The sequence below is a fragment of the Rattus norvegicus genome, chromosome 7, assembly GCF_021556685.1.
Source record: "Rattus norvegicus strain SHRSP/BbbUtx chromosome 7, alternate assembly SHRSP_T2T, whole genome shotgun sequence".
NCBI classification, from domain to species: domain Eukaryota; kingdom Metazoa; phylum Chordata; class Mammalia; order Rodentia; family Muridae; genus Rattus; species Rattus norvegicus.
The window spans coordinates 117,357,595-117,375,653 of NC_141540.1; the positions used below are offsets into that span (position 1 = coordinate 117,357,595).

General features: G+C 50.5%; 1 protein-coding gene across 1 annotated transcript; it reads right to left on the reverse strand.

Moving 5' to 3' along the window:
- Positions 1-762: 762 nt before the first annotated feature.
- Nrbp2 (nuclear receptor binding protein 2) lies at positions 763-7,021 on the reverse strand. The gene is given in 18 exon segments (NM_001415104.1): positions 763-2,375; positions 2,461-2,516; positions 2,602-2,665; positions 2,750-2,803; positions 3,695-3,830; positions 3,909-3,959; positions 4,058-4,160; positions 4,273-4,405; positions 4,821-4,916; positions 4,994-5,049; positions 5,132-5,215; positions 5,285-5,308; positions 5,433-5,527; positions 5,634-5,674; positions 5,841-5,930; positions 6,026-6,127; positions 6,196-6,318; positions 6,765-7,021. Coding segments are annotated over 18 exon segments (1,500 nt in total). The 5' UTR covers positions 6,888-7,021; the 3' UTR covers positions 763-2,306.
- Positions 7,022-18,059: the final 11,038 nt, after the last annotated feature.

Genomic DNA, 18,059 nt, shown 5'->3' on the forward strand with positions numbered 1-18,059 from the left:
TTGAGACTGGAAGACACAGGCTTCCGACCCGGACCTTGGCATGGAGATCTTGAGGCATAGTGGTCATGAAAAGCTTAGGCCCAGGCAAGCTAATGTATACTTTTAATCCCAGGAGACTGAGGCAAGCAGACCTCTGAGTTCAAGACCAGCATGGGATAAAGCAAGGCCAGCACATCTGTTGGAACCTACTTCTTCAGGAATCCATCTTATACAGAAGAGCAGCTGAAACTAGCCTTGTGGGTCTGAGCAACTACTAGATTCTTGGACTTCCCATTCATAGGTGGCCACTGTTGGGTACTACAGACTAAGTCATTGCAATAAATTCCCTTACTATATAGAGACATTCCATAAGTTCTGTGACTCTAGAGAACGCTGACTAATACACAGGCTGAGGCTATGAGATTTGAATTTGTGTTAAATCAGGGTAGAAGATTACTCACTGTTGACCTTGCCTGGCAAGTCAACTTTTAAAACACTATGTTTGCAGTAAGGCACAGTGGCTTATACCTATAATCACAGCACCGGCCTGGTCTGGATTCTGAATTCCAGGCAAATAGGGCTGTATCCTAATGATAAGCTGAACAGCCGGATGGTGGCGCGTGCCTTTAATCCCAGCACTTGAGAGGCAGAGGCAGGCAGATGTCTGAGTTCAAGGTCAACCTTGTCTACATAGTGAGTTCCAGGACAGCTAGGGCTACACAGAGAAACCCTATCATGAAAAAATCAAAACCAAACCAAAAAAATGCTAAAGTACAGCACTGGTGCTTACAAGTTCAGTTTAATTATCTGTACAATCTGTTGTGGATTTTAAAAATAGACTATGTCAGACCATGCACAATGAGAGTTCATTTAATTTATTAAATGTCCCATGACAACTTTGCTTAATATAGGTTTTGGTTTGGGCTAAGGTGGCATGGAAGGCAACATAGTAACGACATCCACCATCCACGTCTACTCTCTAAGCACCAAGACCCAGGATGATTAGTCTCCAGAGCAAAAGGTACTGTGCAGATGTGGTTAATCTACAGACCCTGAGAAGGATATCATCCCAGGTTACCCAGGTGGGTCCAACCAACTCACAAAAGGCCCCGAAACTCCCCAGCAGTGGAGAACCAGACAGTTAGTCCATGACAAGATTCAACTTGATGCTGCTGGTCTTGAAGGGGATAGAAGAAGAGCTAAGAAAAATTGGTGGCCTCTAGAAGCTGAGAAGGGCTCTTAGTTGGCAGCTGTAAGAAAACAGGAATTTCTACCTTACCATCGTAGGGAAGTGAATTCTGCCAATAGCTTGAAGGAGCAGGAGGTGAGCCCCAACTTCCAGAAAGGAACTTAGCCTGGGTCTTAATCTAGTATTAAACTTTTGATGTACAGAACTGTATGTGTGTTGTCTCAAACCACTGGGTCTATGATATGTGTTAACAGCAGCAATGTGGAACTATTAATAGTACAGTAGTGAGCCTTCCTGGTTTCACACGTGAAGGTTTCAAAAGGAACGTGGAGGCATTACATTTATATACACATTTAAAAACGTTTAAGACCTTAAATTTGAAGTTGGAAGAGAGGAGGCGGTTCAAGAACCAAGAAATCAGGGTGGTTCTGAGGGGAAGAATTTACCAGGACTCTGAAATCAGCAAGAATGAGAGACAAGTTGGGTTAAGGAGAAAGAGGAACCCACATCCTCAGACTCAAACACATTGACTTCCCCGGGGAGGGGATGCAGTGGACGCCTGACCTCTGAGCCCTTAGGCCAGAGGGTTGATGAACAGAAAGATCCTACCCAAGGGCTTTGTGGAGGACACAGGTCCTGGTCTCAAATGTGTGAAAGATCAGAGAGACGGCTCAAGGCAGGTCTGCAAGGCAATCGGGACTGGTCTGAGCGGTGACCATGGAATTTCCTGGCCACAGGTCTAACTCCAAGCTCTCTAATCTATGAGTCTCCAATCAGGTCAGGTTTGGTCTGCCTGATGCCCAGCACTGTGTCTGACACCTGAAGGGCCCTATTACTTTTGAGACCAGGCTCCTTCCTAGGTTTCTGCCACCTGAAGGCATGGCTGTTGTCCAGTACCAGATAGAGTGTGGGTCCCCTAACTGACCTGTATCCACTCCCATCCAGGCTCAGGGCTCCATCACCACCCCAGGGTCCCACACTGCTGCAGAAAGCTGTGGGGGAGGGGTCTTCACTAGCAAGACCTGTATTCAGTTCCAGGGAACACAGGCAGAAGGCAGCTTTGAGCAGTGTGGGGCTCTTTGACAAGTGGACAACCCTGAGTCCTGGTATCTCTGCTGGGCTGTCAGGACTGGAAAGGTCACGCTTGTGTCCCACGGTACTTGAGAAAAGTGGTCTCCAGAAAGGCTGCTAGCTTTGTCCGGTCATCCTGCAGTGGAGGGGGTGGGGAAGCACGGTAGTACTGGGCAGCTCGGCAGACTGCACCTTTCCAAACCCGAGGCGCACCCGCCCACCTCGTGCAGGAAGCCATAGTGCACTAGTTCGGCGGCGAGGTCCTGGGCACTGTCGGCTGAAGAGAGAACACAGGACAAGTGAGTTGTGGCACTAGCCGGTGCCTGAGCCCCAGCCCACCACCTGATCCCCTACCAGCCTACTTGGGAGCAGATCATAGGTCAGCTGCCGATGTAACCGGTCCTCAAGCACCAAAAGCAGAGTAAGCTGTCGACGGAAGGGCGTGGTCAGGGCGGTGCCAGAGTTGATTGGTCCCCGTCTTTCCTAGTCCCACCCAGGGCCCTTGCTCACGTGCCACCGAGCCTTGTCCTCGCTTCTTTCCAGGTTGCACTGCATCTGGACCACCTGTGGCAGGGGAAGTGTATTAGCCACAGAGTATTATTTAACAAAGGAGCCCAGAAGGATCAGCAGAGACCCAAAAAATGGTAGACATCTCCAAGGGAAGTCCGGAAAACACATCTTACTGCACCATCCCTGAGGTATTAGGGAAGGCTTCCAAGAGTAGCCTTCTGTTGGGTACTGAATGATGAATACAATGCCAGAGGGAGAGAGGGACAGAAGGAGAGACAGAGACAGACACACAGAGAGAGGCAGAGACAAAGAGAGAGACAGAAACAGACAGCGAGACAGAGACAGAGAAAGAGAACTGTGGAAAGCAAGGAAATGCTGTGTCTCAGGGTGCAACAGTACAGAAAAATGGGGTGCCACCAGGAGCAGGACAGGGGACTGAGGCTGATTTCTTTTCTTTTTCTTTTTCTTTTCTTTTCTTTTCTTTTTTTTTTTTTTTTTTGGTTCTTTTTTTCGGAGCTGGGGACCCAACCCAGGGCCTTACGCTTCCTAGGCAAGCGCTCTACCACTGAGCTAAATCCCCAACCCCCTGAGGCTGATTTCTACTAGCTCTCTGTGCAGCTGGGATCCAGGACATGTAGACGACTGGCATTTGAATTTAGGGTGTGCTGAGGAAGGATGGAAGCTAGGATGGGGGAGATCAGAGTGATGGCTCTGGATCCAGATGGGGAATGGAGGTGGCCAAAAGCCTATGGAAGAGACCACGCAATGGGATGGGGAAGGACTGTAAAAGCAAGAAGCCTCTGGGGAAAAATGGTCAGCTTGGATTTGGTCTCTGGAAGCCTGGGGGAGAATTGGGATGGACAGAGACAGGTCCCCAGAGGCACCCATTCCCTGGTTGTGGTTAACTCTGAGAAACAGCATAGTACAGCAGGAGTTGGGACTCACCTTCCTGGTCTCCGAGTCAAAGGGTTCTGGGGTTGGAGTTTTGGCCTTTTGGGCCTCCTCTGGGGGTGGGGCCAACACACGAGGAAGTCCCAAGGGCCGAGCAGCAGCGAAATTCATGAGTGGATAGATGCCATTCCTGGAGATAGACAGGGGGTAGGTAGGTGGGGACTCGGGTCTGATAGTGTTTTTTCTTCACTGTCATGCCAGCTCTCACCTGACATCCTCTAGGAATTTGTCCAGCTCCAAGAAGGAAACCTCTGAGTACCTGGAATGGTATGGAAGAGGTGTCATAAGACATAAGAGGCATCAAGCCAAAGCCTAGCCAAGCAGTTAGGAGGGGAAGCCTCATTTGCCACCACTCACCGCCACTGCATTGGGGGTCCATGGGGCTGGGGCATCTCAGCCAACACTGCATGGAGGTCCATGGCCTTGGTCTTTTCCTCTACCACATTCTCAGGCATGAGGTCTGTGAACCACAGAAATGCCCATGGGGATGGACCCAACCTAAGGGTCCTGCAAAGACCCTTCCATGATCTGACCCCAGGATCCTGGTCCACCCCGGCCCTTCTGCCCCTCACACTGGTGCTGGATGAAACAGTGGGCTGCCAGCAGCTTCAGCGAGTGCACCTCAAAGAGCACTCGGTGGAAGAGGAGGTTGTGGGCTGAGGGTCGGCGGGCAGGGTCCCGGGCCAGGCAGGAGAGGATGAATTCCTAGGTTGTGGGGAAGAAAGGTAGTGGTGGGTGGAAAATCCTCGCTCTAGAGGAGATCTTTCAAGACCCTAGACCCCACGGGTCCAATCATTGCATCCTCCCACCTCCACAATGATGTCCTCCATCATGCCTGCCTGAGAAGGCATCCCATTAGCAGCTCAGGATCTGATTCTGTAAACTTGAGGGCAGGAAGGCCTTGGGCTCCAAACACCCATGCCCTACTTCCATTCACCCTCTTGAAATTCCGTGAGCTCCTAGAAGAGTCTTCCTTTGAGGTGACCTCAGTCCGCCAGCTACGCTTTCAGATGCTAACACTTTCAAATGTACTGACCAGACTACACCTCTAGCCTACCTAGAGGGCTTCAAGGGCAAGCCCAAGACCTGCAGCCAGTCCTAGAGGGGTTAAGCTGCTCACCCGCATGTTGGGGTCACTCAGCGAGTGCCTGGCCCGAGCAATAGCTTCTTCTGTGACTCGGGTATCCCCGTTGGCTTGGATCTCCAAGACCGCCATCTGGGTGCAGGGCACAAATTGGAAATGGTGAGATGGAGTAGAGCCAAAGCAGAGGCTATGAGGAGAGTGAACAGTACCTCCAGTGCACACATCCCAAAGGAGAAGATGTCCACAGCAGTCCCATCGTTGACCTCTGAAATGGGAAAAACAAGGCAGAGTTGATTGGACATTCTGATGTGCCAGCAGGTCAGATGGAAAGCGGCTTTAGGACTCACCGCCATACTCTGGTGGGAAAAAGTGCAGGTTTCGGAGCTCCTCCCGTTCAGTTCTTATAGGGCTCCGGAGATCGTCAGGAAGTGCTAAGAAAAAGTGTGATGCTGAGCAGACCAGTTTCTCCACAGCTCCCACACCCCAGAGACCCCACACACCATTGGAGAAGATGCGGTACCACACTGCAACGGCCGACGCAGAGAGAAAGAGAGGGCGTCAGTGGGGCCAGGAGACTGGGCAGTCTCTGTCCTGGGCTCCCGCTGGTTCCCCACCCCTGCCCCCTGCCCCGCCCCGCCTCGCCAGCACCAGAGCCGATCTTGATGAGGCCATTGTGCTGAATGAAGATCGTGTCGCTGGTCAGGTTTCCGTGGATGATGGGGGGACTGCAGGCGTGCAAAAAACTGCAAGCATAGAGGAAGGGAGGCAGGAAAAACCGGGTCAGAGCGCACCGGAAAGAAAGGTGAAGGAAGAGCAGGGGGCAAGTGCGTGGGCAAGCCAGGCTCTCACCTGAGTGCAGACAGGATCTGCGTACACCAGCGCTTCCAGGCCTGGCAGCGGACGCACGACTCCGTCGGGTGGGCACCAAGAGGCTGCTGAGCCTGCGGAGCCCGCCCGCTACCCCACTCCTGAACCGAGGCCTCTCGGAGTCCCCCGCCCCACTACTGTCCCTAAGTTCTGCTGGACTCCCTCCAGTCCCCAACCCACTCCCCATACCCGGGCGTTCATGGCCTTGTGGTTCTTCTTGGTCTTTTTGAGGAACTGCTTGAGGCTGCCAGACGACACGTATTCTGTGATGAAGATGACCTGCGGGCAGGCGGGCTCCGCCGTTGCGGGTGGGTCCCCATGCTGCCCCACCCAGCCTGTGGCTTCACTCCGCCCTTCACCCGCCCCTAGCTCACCCTCGCGCGGGCCTCAGAGGCATCCAGCCAATACTTGTGCAGCTTGACGATGTTGGGGTGGTCCACCAGCGCCAGCTGCTCAAACATGGTCTGGATCTTCTCCTGGAGAAGAAGGATGGTCGTGGGGGCAATCAACGGTATAGGGCAAAAGGGGTACAGACAGGCCTCACCTCATGGGCCGCAAAGGCCTTCCTATCCCCGAAGTGGAGTTCGTTCCACACCACTTCTACCCCCTCTTCCGTGTCCATGGCCAGAAAGGTGCTCTGAATCCCGGGCATGTTCCCTTGGTTCACCTAGGTGGGAAGGATGTGTGTCCTGATACGAATAGACCCAGGGTGTGGACGTGGTCTCTGCCACAACCTTCCCCCAGCCATGAATGTGTTGCTAGCCCTGCCCAACTCAGTGGGAAAGCTGGGGAAGGTAAGGCTGGGGAATCTATGACCCAGGGGGAAGAGGGGTGGTGTCCAGGGGCTGGGCCAGAAGGTAAAGCAGGTTTTAGAGGTTGGGGACTATACCCAGAGGGGTAGTGGGGCATCCAAGAGGCACGTGGATGTGGTCCCGGGATGACACTGGTGTTCAAGGTTTGGGGGTTTCTCACCAGGGCTTGGGGCCAAAGGGATCCGAGGGCCTCCAGAGGCCAGAGCGTCCGGGGAGACCCTCATACTGGCTCGGCCTCTCGGATGCCATGGCCTCCATGCTTAGGCTACGGGACGGTGGCGTTACCCGCACCCGTGCCCACCTGCTCCCGCCGCTTCTGCCAGCGGCCACACGGGCTCTCCTCCAGGATGTCGCTCTCGTCCTCGCTCTCGTCCTCCCGCTCGCGTTCCCGGCCTCTCCTCGGCGCCGGCTCCGGGGCCGCCATGGCTCGGCGAGCCCAGGCCGCCGCCCTCCGCGCAAGCCCCCGTCGCTCTCCCGCCCGCCCTGGCCCAGCGCCCGGCAGCCCAACCTGGAGCCCAGCGGAGCGGCCGCCGCGAGCCCTTCTCAGCTCCGGGAATTGGGAGGCGCGGGCTCGCAGCGGACCCGAGGGAGGAGCCGCCCCGCCCCTCCGGAGCCGCCTCTGCCGGCCGGTGCTGGAGTGTAGCTCGATCCAGGGCGTCAGAGCCCCGCCTCGGGCACGCCTCGTCCTCCCAGACCACTCCTGCTTCCCCAAAAGCTCCGCCTCAAAGAGACGCGCCCCTCAAAGGCACCACCCATTCCTGCGGAGGCCTCTCCAAGGTTTCCCAGGCAGCTGTGGTTCTCTCAGCAAGACTATGTCTGGTCTCTTCGGAAACCACTTCTGTCCAACTCTTGGAGCCAATTCTTCCAGCACCGCATACCGATTCTGCTCTTATGACAAATGTCCTGAACTCCGCCTGATGTGGAGAGTCTGAATGGGGCAGCAAGGGTCAAGGGCATCTGGGGGCAGGCACTTCAGTGGTAGGAAGCCAGCCATATGGTCTCAGAAATGGAGCCAGTTCCCTCCTTAGGTAGCCAAGGAAAATATCACTAAAGATACACAGCAGCACAGACTGACAGGATGCACTTTAAATCCTGGCCACCTGTCTCTTCCTGACCCAGAATTCCGTGCTTCTTTTTCAGTGCCCAAGCCTACTTTCTCTTTTCTTCCCAAATGTGACCCTCTCCTCTCCACTATGAAGGACTACGAAGAGGGAGTATTTCTCACCTGACACATCCAGCAGAATTTCCTGAAAACCTCTCTCCACACCTCAACTGCCCTCACTCCTACATCTACCCTCCTACCCACCGTCACCTCCCCTTGCTGTATAGAGACCCTGGGTGCCCTCTCATTTAAACACCATCTGTCCCCTGGCCTGCTCCAGCTCTGCGCCCCACCCCCACCCCTGCTCCTGTTTTATGTCATAGCCTGCTTAGAATGTTGCACCTTGCCTTGGTCTTCTACCCATCCTGAAAAAGGGTTAGCTAGTTTAGCAGATCAGGAGGGGTTAACTCTCTACTGGCCCCAGAAACCAGAACAGGGCCAATGCTTGGAAGGCAATTTCCAAGTTCTTGCATCCACCTATTTGTGCCTGTTTTACTGGGACCCTAGCCACATTGGGGAGTCCCTAGCCACACTGGGGAGTCTGTACTAAGAATTCAAATGAGGAGGAGCTCTTGTACCACAGTGTTAGCAGAGCCTCTTGGGGGACCAAGCTTGCACAAGCTTCCTCTAGGTTCCATCCCATAAGACCTTTGCCATGGCTGGTTTTGCCTTTGTAGAGGCTGCACTTGACAGGCCCATCACTCTTTGTGCTGATCGTGTCTTATACATATAATATATTTCCTGTCGTCCTCTGAGGCCACTTCCTTCAGGTCTTGACTCCGCAGATGTCATTTCTCTGACAAGACTTTCCTAGGCCCCATGCTTGTACACCCTGTCTCCCCCCTAGCCTCACAGCCTTTCCCATGATATTTGGCACCGGGCCTGCCTGTGTTGGTTTGTTTCATCTGTCCATGCTGAAGTGCCTATAAGGGCAGAGTTGTCTGCTCTTGCTGCCAAGGGTAAGCACACACCAGGCCCTCATCAATGGTGTGATGGATGTGTGGGGAAGGACCCAGGAAGGCTTAGGTCCAGAGAGCCTTCTGAGGCAGCAACATATGGGCCAAACCTCAATTCATTTTCTTCCCCTTTTCTGTCCCGTAGCCAGTCCTGTGTCAGACAAATGTGTGCCTTCTAAGCCCCAGTGCCTGGGAAATGGCCTTGAGACAAGCTCCTGTTGGATTTAGACGGGACTGTGGAATCCAACATTCAGCATGGAGCCTGAGCCTGGGCTATGTTCTTGGTCACTTCCCTCAGCCAGTGCTCCGGATCCAGTTGCCCTCCAGCCTCTGCCTCTGTCATCTCTCAGACAAGACGTCCTTAGGCTCCATGTTTGCACACCTGTGCATCTTCACATTCCACCAGGAGCTTACTATTAACGAGATGTCCTCTGGGCATACCCCTCTCAGGGTCATCTACCCTCTTGACATCTTGCCTTGTGCTTAAGCACCCAATGCCTTTCTTCTACCTCTTGTAGATTCAACACAGATCCTTGGGTGTCCCTTCCGGGTCTCTCTGAGTCTGTCCCTCCTGAAGGGTAGATCGGTGATCTAATTTCTGAATCCCTGGCCATTTCTTTCCCTCTGGCAGGTGCCTTTCAAGGCTTAGACAGGTGTTCCCTGAGGCTAGGTATTTCAGGTAGGAAGAGAGGAGGCCCCTTGCCTAGCCGCAGCACCTGGCTTTCTGCTTTTAGGCAGTGCTCTCCAGGACTGTAGCCTGGATTTAGAAACTTGCCTCAAAGACCAGAGGAAAGCAGAAGTGGGATGGGTGATGAGACTGTGGCTTCTGTTCTTGCTCCAAGGAAGCCAGTATTGATCTTCGGAGCTCCTCTGGGGAGCTCACCTCATGTGGCAGGAAACTACTGCTTCCTGACGACAGTCGATGAGAGGGCCAAGCAGCCTCTCTGTAACTTCTTAATTTGGAAGTGGTTCCTGGTGAGTGTGTGTGTGTGTGTGTGTGTGTGTGTTTGGAAGCCTTGGGTACAAGGCTCTCCTCAGGGATGAAACTCCATCACACCCCCCAAACTGTCTCCGAGGAGGACTTGAGCATTACATTTTTATTCATCTCCAACATGTGTCCAACAGGTCATTTTGCACTTGATCAATACAACAGTACAAGCAGATGCATAGGAAGCTATATGGTGGGCACACCTATCAGTGGATGAGCTCTGAGCTCTTCATGGGTCATCAATAGTCACAACATTCAGAATTCAGGAGACACTCAACAGCCATTCAGCTGCATTTAGAGGAGACCAATGCGAACATACAAGTTATTTCTCTTGTTGAGATGATTTTCTAGATGCCACAAGGAAGGCTTATTCACTTTTCAACATTGACTAAAAACAGATGGAAGTCTAAGATAACAATGAACTTGTGTAGTAAGCGATACAATGTAACATTGCCCGTTTCTTTAAGAGAGTGAATATTGCCAGGCAGTTATTGATGGGTGGTGTCACATACCTTTTATCCCAGCCATGGGGAGGCAGAGGCAGGCAGATCTATGTGAGTTCAAGGCCAGCCTGGTCTACAGAGCAAGTTCCAGGATAGCCAGGGTTACACAGAGAAATGCTTTCTTGAAAGAAAAAAAAAAAAGCAGAGGGGGTTATTTGAATTATCGTAACAGATACCACCAGCGTGGTAACTTAAAGAGCAGAAATTAATTTTCTCATAGCTCAGGGTAGAAGTCCAGGATTACAGAGAGTCAGGGCTTGTCTGCCCTGAAGCTCTCCCCTTGATGTGTGGACAGGTTCTCCTCTCTACATCCTTGAACAAAGCTTGTCTGGATGTGACTGTGTCTTAACTTCTTTCTTTCTTTTTTTTTCTTTCTTCTAGGTTTATTTTATTGTATGTCCAGGAGTGCTTTCACTGTGCATGTTTCTATGTGCTGTGTTCATGAAGGGTCCATAGCGGCCAGAAGAGAGTCAGCAGTTACAGACAGTTGTGAGCCTTCATAGGGGTTCTGGGAATAGAGCCTGAGTCCTCTGGAAGAGCAGAAAGTGCTTTTAGCTGCTGTTGTAGTTTGAATATGCTTGGCACAGGAAAGGAGGTGTGGTCTTATTGGAGGAAGTGTGTTACTGTGGGGTGAACAATGAGACCCTTCTCCTAACCACATGGGAGCCAGTCTTCTCCTAGCAGCCTTCAGATGAAGATGTAGAACTCCCAGCTCCTCCTGTACCATGCCTGCCTGGATGCTGCCATGTTCTTGCCTTGGTGATATTGGACTGAACCTCTGAACCTGTAAGCCAGCCCCAACTAAATGTTGTTCTTGCAAGAGTTGCCTTGGTCATGGTGTCTGTTCACAGCAGTGAAACCCTAACTAAGACAACTGTTGAGCCACCTCTCCAGGCCCAACAGCCTCTTCCTTAAGTACATTGGTCAGTACTGGGCACAATGGTGCATACCTATGATCCCTGAGTTGAGGAAGGGGGAATAGGATTGGGATCTTGAGGCTATCTTGAGCCATGACACGTTCTATACTACCTCAGTGACCTCAGTGTATCTTTTTTTTTTTTTTTTTTCAGAGCTGAGGATCGAACCCAGGGCCTTGTGCTTGCTAGGCAAGCACTCTACCACTGAGCTAAATCCCCAACCCCGACCTCAGTGTATCTTAATTTTCACTTACTGATCCTGTCTCCAAATAGTCATATTTTAGAGAACATTTACCTAAAGGTTAAAATGTCCATATTCGAAATTTCTAAAGAATAATTTTCATATCTAATTTTTCATATGAAAGATCATTCATTTCACATGAAAATCATTCATTCATATTTTTTTCAAGATAGGATTTCACTGGGTAGCTCTAGCTGTCCTGGAACTGGTTCAGTAGACTAGGCTAGCCTTGAACTCACAGAGGTCCTCCTGCTCTACCGCCCCAGTGTTTGGTTTAAAGACGTGCACAACCACCACCTGACCATCTAGTTACTCTAAAACTAGTATTGTTTGTTAATAGATTATTGCTTAGAAAGATACTTTTGAGGATTTATTTTTTTTATTTTTATTATTTTTATTTGTGTGTGTGTGTGTGTGTGTGTGTGTTCGTGTTTATGTGTGTGTGTGAATGTCATCTGGGTGCCAGATCCACTGGAGTTGAAGTTTTGGGTGGGTGTGAGCTGTCTGATGTCTGTACTGGGAGCTGAGATTTGCTCCTCTGGAACAATAGTAAGGATTCTCAACTGCTAAGCCATCTCTCAAGCTGCAGAGAACGGTCCTTAACTTTGGAACGCAGAAAGACGACGTGTTGGCCTATACCTATGATCTCAGCACTTGGAAGGAGGAACAGGAGAACCAGAGGTTCAGGAACATACACAATTACATAAGGAGTTCAAAGCCAGCCTAAGCTACATAAGGCTGTATCTCAAGAGACAAACAAAAGAAGTAAACACAGGCTGGAGTGTTGGCTCGGCAGTTTTAAGTACTGACCGTCCCTCCAGAAGACCCAGTTTTGCTTCCCGGCACTACATGGGGGCTCACAACCACCTATAACTCCAGTCCCACCCAGGGAATCTGATGCCCTCTCTTGAGCCCAGTGAGTACCAGGCATGTATGTGGTATACAGGCCTACATGCAGGCGGGATACTAAGACACGTAAAATAAAATAATTTAAAAGTCGAACATAGAGTTGTTTCTTTTCACTATAACAAGAAATAAGAACAACATAAAATCCACCAAGTTCTTTAAAGAAATAGAGGAAAATACTCCTGGGAATGTGGTGAGGCCCCTTGGCCAGGTGAAGAATGTAAAGAATGTCAGTGACTACAGCCTAGCTGTGGGTGTCACTCCAGCCAGAGTCTCAGCTGTGCGAGCCTCCTTATTTATAAAGGAAAGGTTGCCATACTGCATGCAAACATCCCAGAATGCCCAGAAGAACATGTGGAATATTTTGAGAGAGTGCACAGACAAGGAACAAACCCTGAAGAATCAAAGAACTAGGTCCCAGGCAAGGGCAGCTTGTGAGCTGGAGGTGTGTGTGTGTGTGTGTGTGTGTGTGTGTGTGTGTTCTGGATTCACTGTGTGTGTGGGGATTCCTTCTATCAGTCCCCACTGTTGGCATACCATTTTTGCAGCCTATTTTAATAAGCTTTCCATCTCTCCTCTAGCCCACCACCCACCAGAGGTGGGAAGAGAAAAGTTATTAGGACGTGGGGGAAGTGGACCTGCTTAGCAATAGTTCTTCGGGGGTGAGCTTGATCTTTGGCAGCAGTTTGGTCCCATAACAAACACTAAACACAACCCAGCAGCTGCAGACCAGTCCTCTAGGCAGGCAGACAGCACACAGGAACCAGCAGCTGTAGTTCAATCCTGAGGAAACCTCGAGGTGGAGCAAACCAAACCAAGGCTCCCGCTCTCACTGTCTGTGGCATCACATTTATACTCCTTCATCATGAGTCCTTCATGCGTCTGCTATAGCAAGCATCCTTTCACCTGTGTGCGCTACAGGAAAACATCCTTTCACAGGTCTGCTTTAGCAAGACATTCTTTCACCTGTGCACCCCGGCAAAACATCATGACTTTCCAAAGAAACTAGAAATTTCCACTTCACCCTACAGTAAAAAAGACCCTGGTAATCAACCTGGTTTGATTCACAAACTTTGCTGTAGACCATCAGTGCAGAGACCAGACCTGGTAATAATCCTCAAAATAATTCACACAGACCCAGTAGGCCGTGTTCAAACTCATCAGGCTGAAGGAGGCACTTTATACACAAAGCCGCCATAAGAATCTGTATCTACGTGTGGCTCCTTGGCTTTCTCTGGGATCGACCCTACCCAACCACCCTTCTTTGCTTCTCTGAGATTCCTGGAGATCACGGCAGCATCTGAGTCTGTGGATTCACTGTGTCTTGGTGAGGCTTTGGGGATCAAACCTAGCATCTTGCATATGCTAAGCATGTGTTCTATCAGTGAGCTACATCCTCAGCCCTGGAAACTTCTCTCTCTCTCTCTCTCTCTCTCTCTCTCTCTCTCTCTCTCTCTCTCTCTCTCTGGCCCTGCCTGCCTTGGAACTCACTCTGTAGACCAGACTGACCCTGAATTAACCCACGAAGATCCACCTGGCCCTGCCCTCTCCTCAAGAGTGCCAGAGTCACTTAATGGTGTGTGCTGTCACACCCAGCTTCCTGGAAACTTCTTAAAAGTAGACATTTATGTCTGATCAGCTCTGGCAAACTCCATTTCATCGCCCCTTCCAACACTTCCTCTACTCACTTCCCAGCCCTTCCCCTTCAGGAACGGGTTGGTGTACATTAGGAAATCCTGCCGTGTGCCTCGCTTTCCACCCTCCCTTCGTGCTGTGCTCCCCACGATGCCTGCTGCACCGTCTTGCAGTTCACCCACCTCTGCGGGCACGTTTTCTGACTCACTGGGTCAGTCTGTCTGCTGTTAAACTTGTTTAATGCGGCTTACTGTAGTTTTCTACAAAGAGCTTCTCTTCGTAAAATGCCCCCCACCCCACTTTCCTGGTGACGTTTCCTGGTGACTACTGTTGCCTGCTCCATTGTTTCTGGGGGCTCTCGTTCCTGCAGCCATCGTTCTTGGTGTGCCCTAGTCTCTGATTATGAGATGGGCACAACTTCATTCTATGTGTATCGAAGTGGGAATCTCAACATAGTGTTCACGTTGCTTGTGAATGGCTCGGAGGGACTCCTCTCATTTTAGACTCCCAAATGCTGGGACTAGGAAGACACAAACTAGGACAACAAACTACCACTGTGCTTTGACGGCACTGCTTCGAGATTTTACTTAAAAGAATCAACTGAGGGTGCCACAAACCACAACTTCTTCCAGAGAAATCTGATTGTGACGTCCAATGTCGTTGGTCTGGAGCCATGTTTCCTGAATTGGAGACCTTATCTTCTGAACACCAACCAGTGGGTGTATGTCTGAGTGTGGAGTTGGTATTCCTCTTTGTAACTCCTGGATCCTGGGATGATCAGTGAGAGCTGCCACATCCAGTCCTCGGAACTTTTAAACGGATGTTGGAAACTCCAGTTTTCCATCTTTGCTGATCTCGAGGCAATCCTGTAGCTCACAATTCCAGCTTCTTCCGTGTCTATAACAGTTACATGTGTAAGTGTGCCAGGTCTTTGGGCCACATAAGAATTAGATGCCTCGGGGTTGGGGATTTAGCTCAGTGGTAGAGCGCTTGCCTAGCAAGCGCAAGGCCCTGGGTTCGGTCCCCAGCTCCGAAAAAAAGAAAAAGGAAAAAAAAAAAAAGAATTAGATGCCTCCTGACCATCCAGTGTCTCAGCCCTGGTGCGGGAGGAAAGTCATCCATGTGTTTTGCTGCAAAGCTGGGAAAGTCATCCATGTGTTTTGCTGCGAAGCTGTCTGTTCCCACTGTGGCCCCTGCATCAGATGAGTCAGCTCCGACCATGCAAGAAAACTTGAAGGGCCTCCCTCAGCTGGGTAACACACACCTCTCTCATCCTTGTTGTCCCTGCTCTGCTCTGCTCTGCTCTGGGTGGGTCCCTGACCTTTTGGGTTTGTCAAGCGACTCCTCCTGGGCCTGGATAGATAGGGAAGACTAGGCAAACTGAGTGAGGGAAAGCGGCCAAGCACTGGACTGCCCTGCCTCAATCCGTCCTTCATGTCACCAAGAAAAAGGAACAAATCGTATGTTGGCAGGTGGACAAGAAGTCATGTCTGACCTGTAGGGAATAAAGCAGCCAGAACCAAGTTAATACTTGTCATTCTGCCTTTAGCCTTCTGTGAAATCTCCCTGCCCCCTAGACCCAACACTCCCTGTCGTGTGTGTGTGTGTGTGTGTGTGTGTGTGTGTGTGTGTGCGCGCGCGCGCGCGCACGATGTTTTGTTGTTGTTTTGAGGCTTGTTTAAGGCCAAGTTGTCCTCAAACTCACGATCCCTCTGCCTCAACCTCTGAGTGCCGAGATTATAGGTACGGGCCAGTATAAAGTCAGTTTTAAACACAAACTATTAACTAATTTGTGCCTTTGGATTGTTTCTATAGCAACCTTAATTTCCTTGGCCTGGTTTTGGAGGGAGGGGTCTTCTATTTAGATAAGAAGAGAAAAACTACAAGCATGTTAAAAGCTGCTGCCTGGAAACACCACTGAAGATGTGATTAGATCACTTCCGGGATACATTAGACCCCCTCTGAGCTATGTACTGTTATTATATCCCTTTGATTAAAAAAAAGAAGAAGAGAAATTGGAATGTTAATCCAATCATTGGCCAAAGAGTAGGTGGAGGTTGGTCAAAGGTGGTACTAGGAGTTAAGAAAGTAGTAGCTGGAGCCCGGAGCCGGGAGCCTAGATTTACACTTTTTGGAAGCCATGGTCAGTTTGTGAGCGCAGCAGTCTAAGGCTGGGTGATATTTATTCAAGGGATCTCAGAATAATAAGACTTGCTTTAGTGACTGTTAAATGCAGGGGCTCACTATAGTCACTATAGTCACGCAGGCTGGCTGCTCACATTTTGACCCCACTCACCCTCCTCCTTTTCAGACACTCAGCATGCTGCCCACTGACTATCCCAGGACACCGCATGCCTACATGTCAAGATTATCCAAACACTGTGTCTTAGGATCCTGAATTTCCTTGAACAGGAGCAGAACAGCCCGAAACACCCTTTCAGTGGTGGATAATAGCTGGCTGTGGGGGGCCATTGCTTGTCATTGGGGCTTACACACCAGCCAGACACTGGAACCTGACCTGCCACTACTTTTTAAGTGAAGGTAGTAATCCCTAAGCCCTCCATGTCTGGCCAAGATACAGCAATGTGCCTCAGCCCAGGTCTCACTCAGTTAAGCTCTCCGGACAGAAGATGAACATCACTTTCTGGGCACGGGGGTGAGGGTGGGGGCTGGGAAAACCTGGGATGGTCACAGTGGTGGCAATATGGGAACATCTAATCAGAGAGCAATGGGTAAGGGGGAGCGTCCACTCTTGTGCTGTGTCAATGGTCTCCATCAGGGGATGGCACGGTCTGAGCACCGTGGAGGATAAGTTAAAGTCCTGACGGAAGCTCACTTATTCCTCTGCAACCCAGCGTTCTCAACCTGTGGGTCTTAACCCGCATATCAGATATCCTGGTTATCAGATAATCACATTACGATTTGTAACTGTAGCAAAATTGTAGTTATGAAGTAGCAATGAAATAATGCCATGGTTGGGGTGGAGGGGAATCACCACAACATGAGGAATTATATTAAAGGGTCGAAGCGTTAGGAAGGTTGAGAACCGCTGTATCTAGAGTGTAACAGGATTCCTGTTTTCTTCATTTTCCCCAACCCTGTGGTGTCAGAGTGGGTGTCATTATAGAGACCCAGGAGCCTCCAGAATCTTTATCTTCATGGGCATAGGGGTTCAGGCACCGGGTCCGGGTAGGCCGGAGAAGTGTGGCAAGGTCTCTTTCTCTCTGGCTGCTTTGCCCTGCATATGCCCTGCATATGGAATTGCATGTCAGCACAGGAAGTTAAAAGATGGGGACAGGTCCTGGTATCTAGATGGTGGATAACAAGAACACCTCTGGAGCCCAGGGTATGTGGGTGGGGGGGCATCCAAGGAACCTGGCTGGAACTAGAGGAGAGGTCCTTTGCTCACTCACTTCCCCCAGTGCTCAGGCTCATGTCCGGACTGAGGGGCACCCGCTGAGAAAGTGCCCCAAAGTACAGCAAAAAGCTTTAAACAAGAGTGGATACTGAGACCACCACCTTAGTAGGTGGATATCACCCATGGGCCAAACCTAACCAGAATGAGGGCCAGCTTCACAAAAGGCCAACATTCTAGGAAGCCTTAACAGGACCCGGTAGGTCATGAAATCATATATGATAAAGGACCAGAAAAAAAAAATGGCTGTACATCCTAAGCGCTAGGTTGAGTGAGTCTGGAGAGAGACGACAGTTGACAAACGGCAGTGATGATGGCCCAGGTGTTAGAAGAATCGGGAGAAAGTCTAAAATAGCATGTTAGGCTTACCGCTTAGTACCACCCAACACAACCAGCCAATCGGCCAGACACTGTTATATTTATAGGATTCTATACATTTATATTATTTATAGATCACAGACAGGAAAAAAATAACCCTCCAATCTGAGCTGTGGAAAAGAACTTCAAAGAGACAAACAGGAGCTAAGATCACTGCATCTGAAGTTTCGAAGGGGGGGAAAAAAAAAGAGAGGTCCATAGGAAAGCAGTTTGAAATAAGAAAGCTGAAGATGTCCCAGATTTGGGGGGAAAGATATAAATTCCTGGTACAAGGAAGTTCAGCACAGTCCAAATGGGATCAGATCGGGGAAACTATGCCCAGAGACATTGCAAGTAGCCTGTGAAGGTTCTTCTAAACAACCCGGAGGCAGCCAAGGCCACTGCAGGCACCCTACTGAGCGAGTGAAGGAAGCCGACCACATCCCTGCCCTCCATACCTGACCCAGCTAGTCACACAGTCATGATTAACTGCATTCTGGAGCCCTCCTAGGGGCATGGCTTAGCAGCAACCTCTGACAACGTAGCCTGGGTTTCAGACTGTTTGGCTCCCCTGTT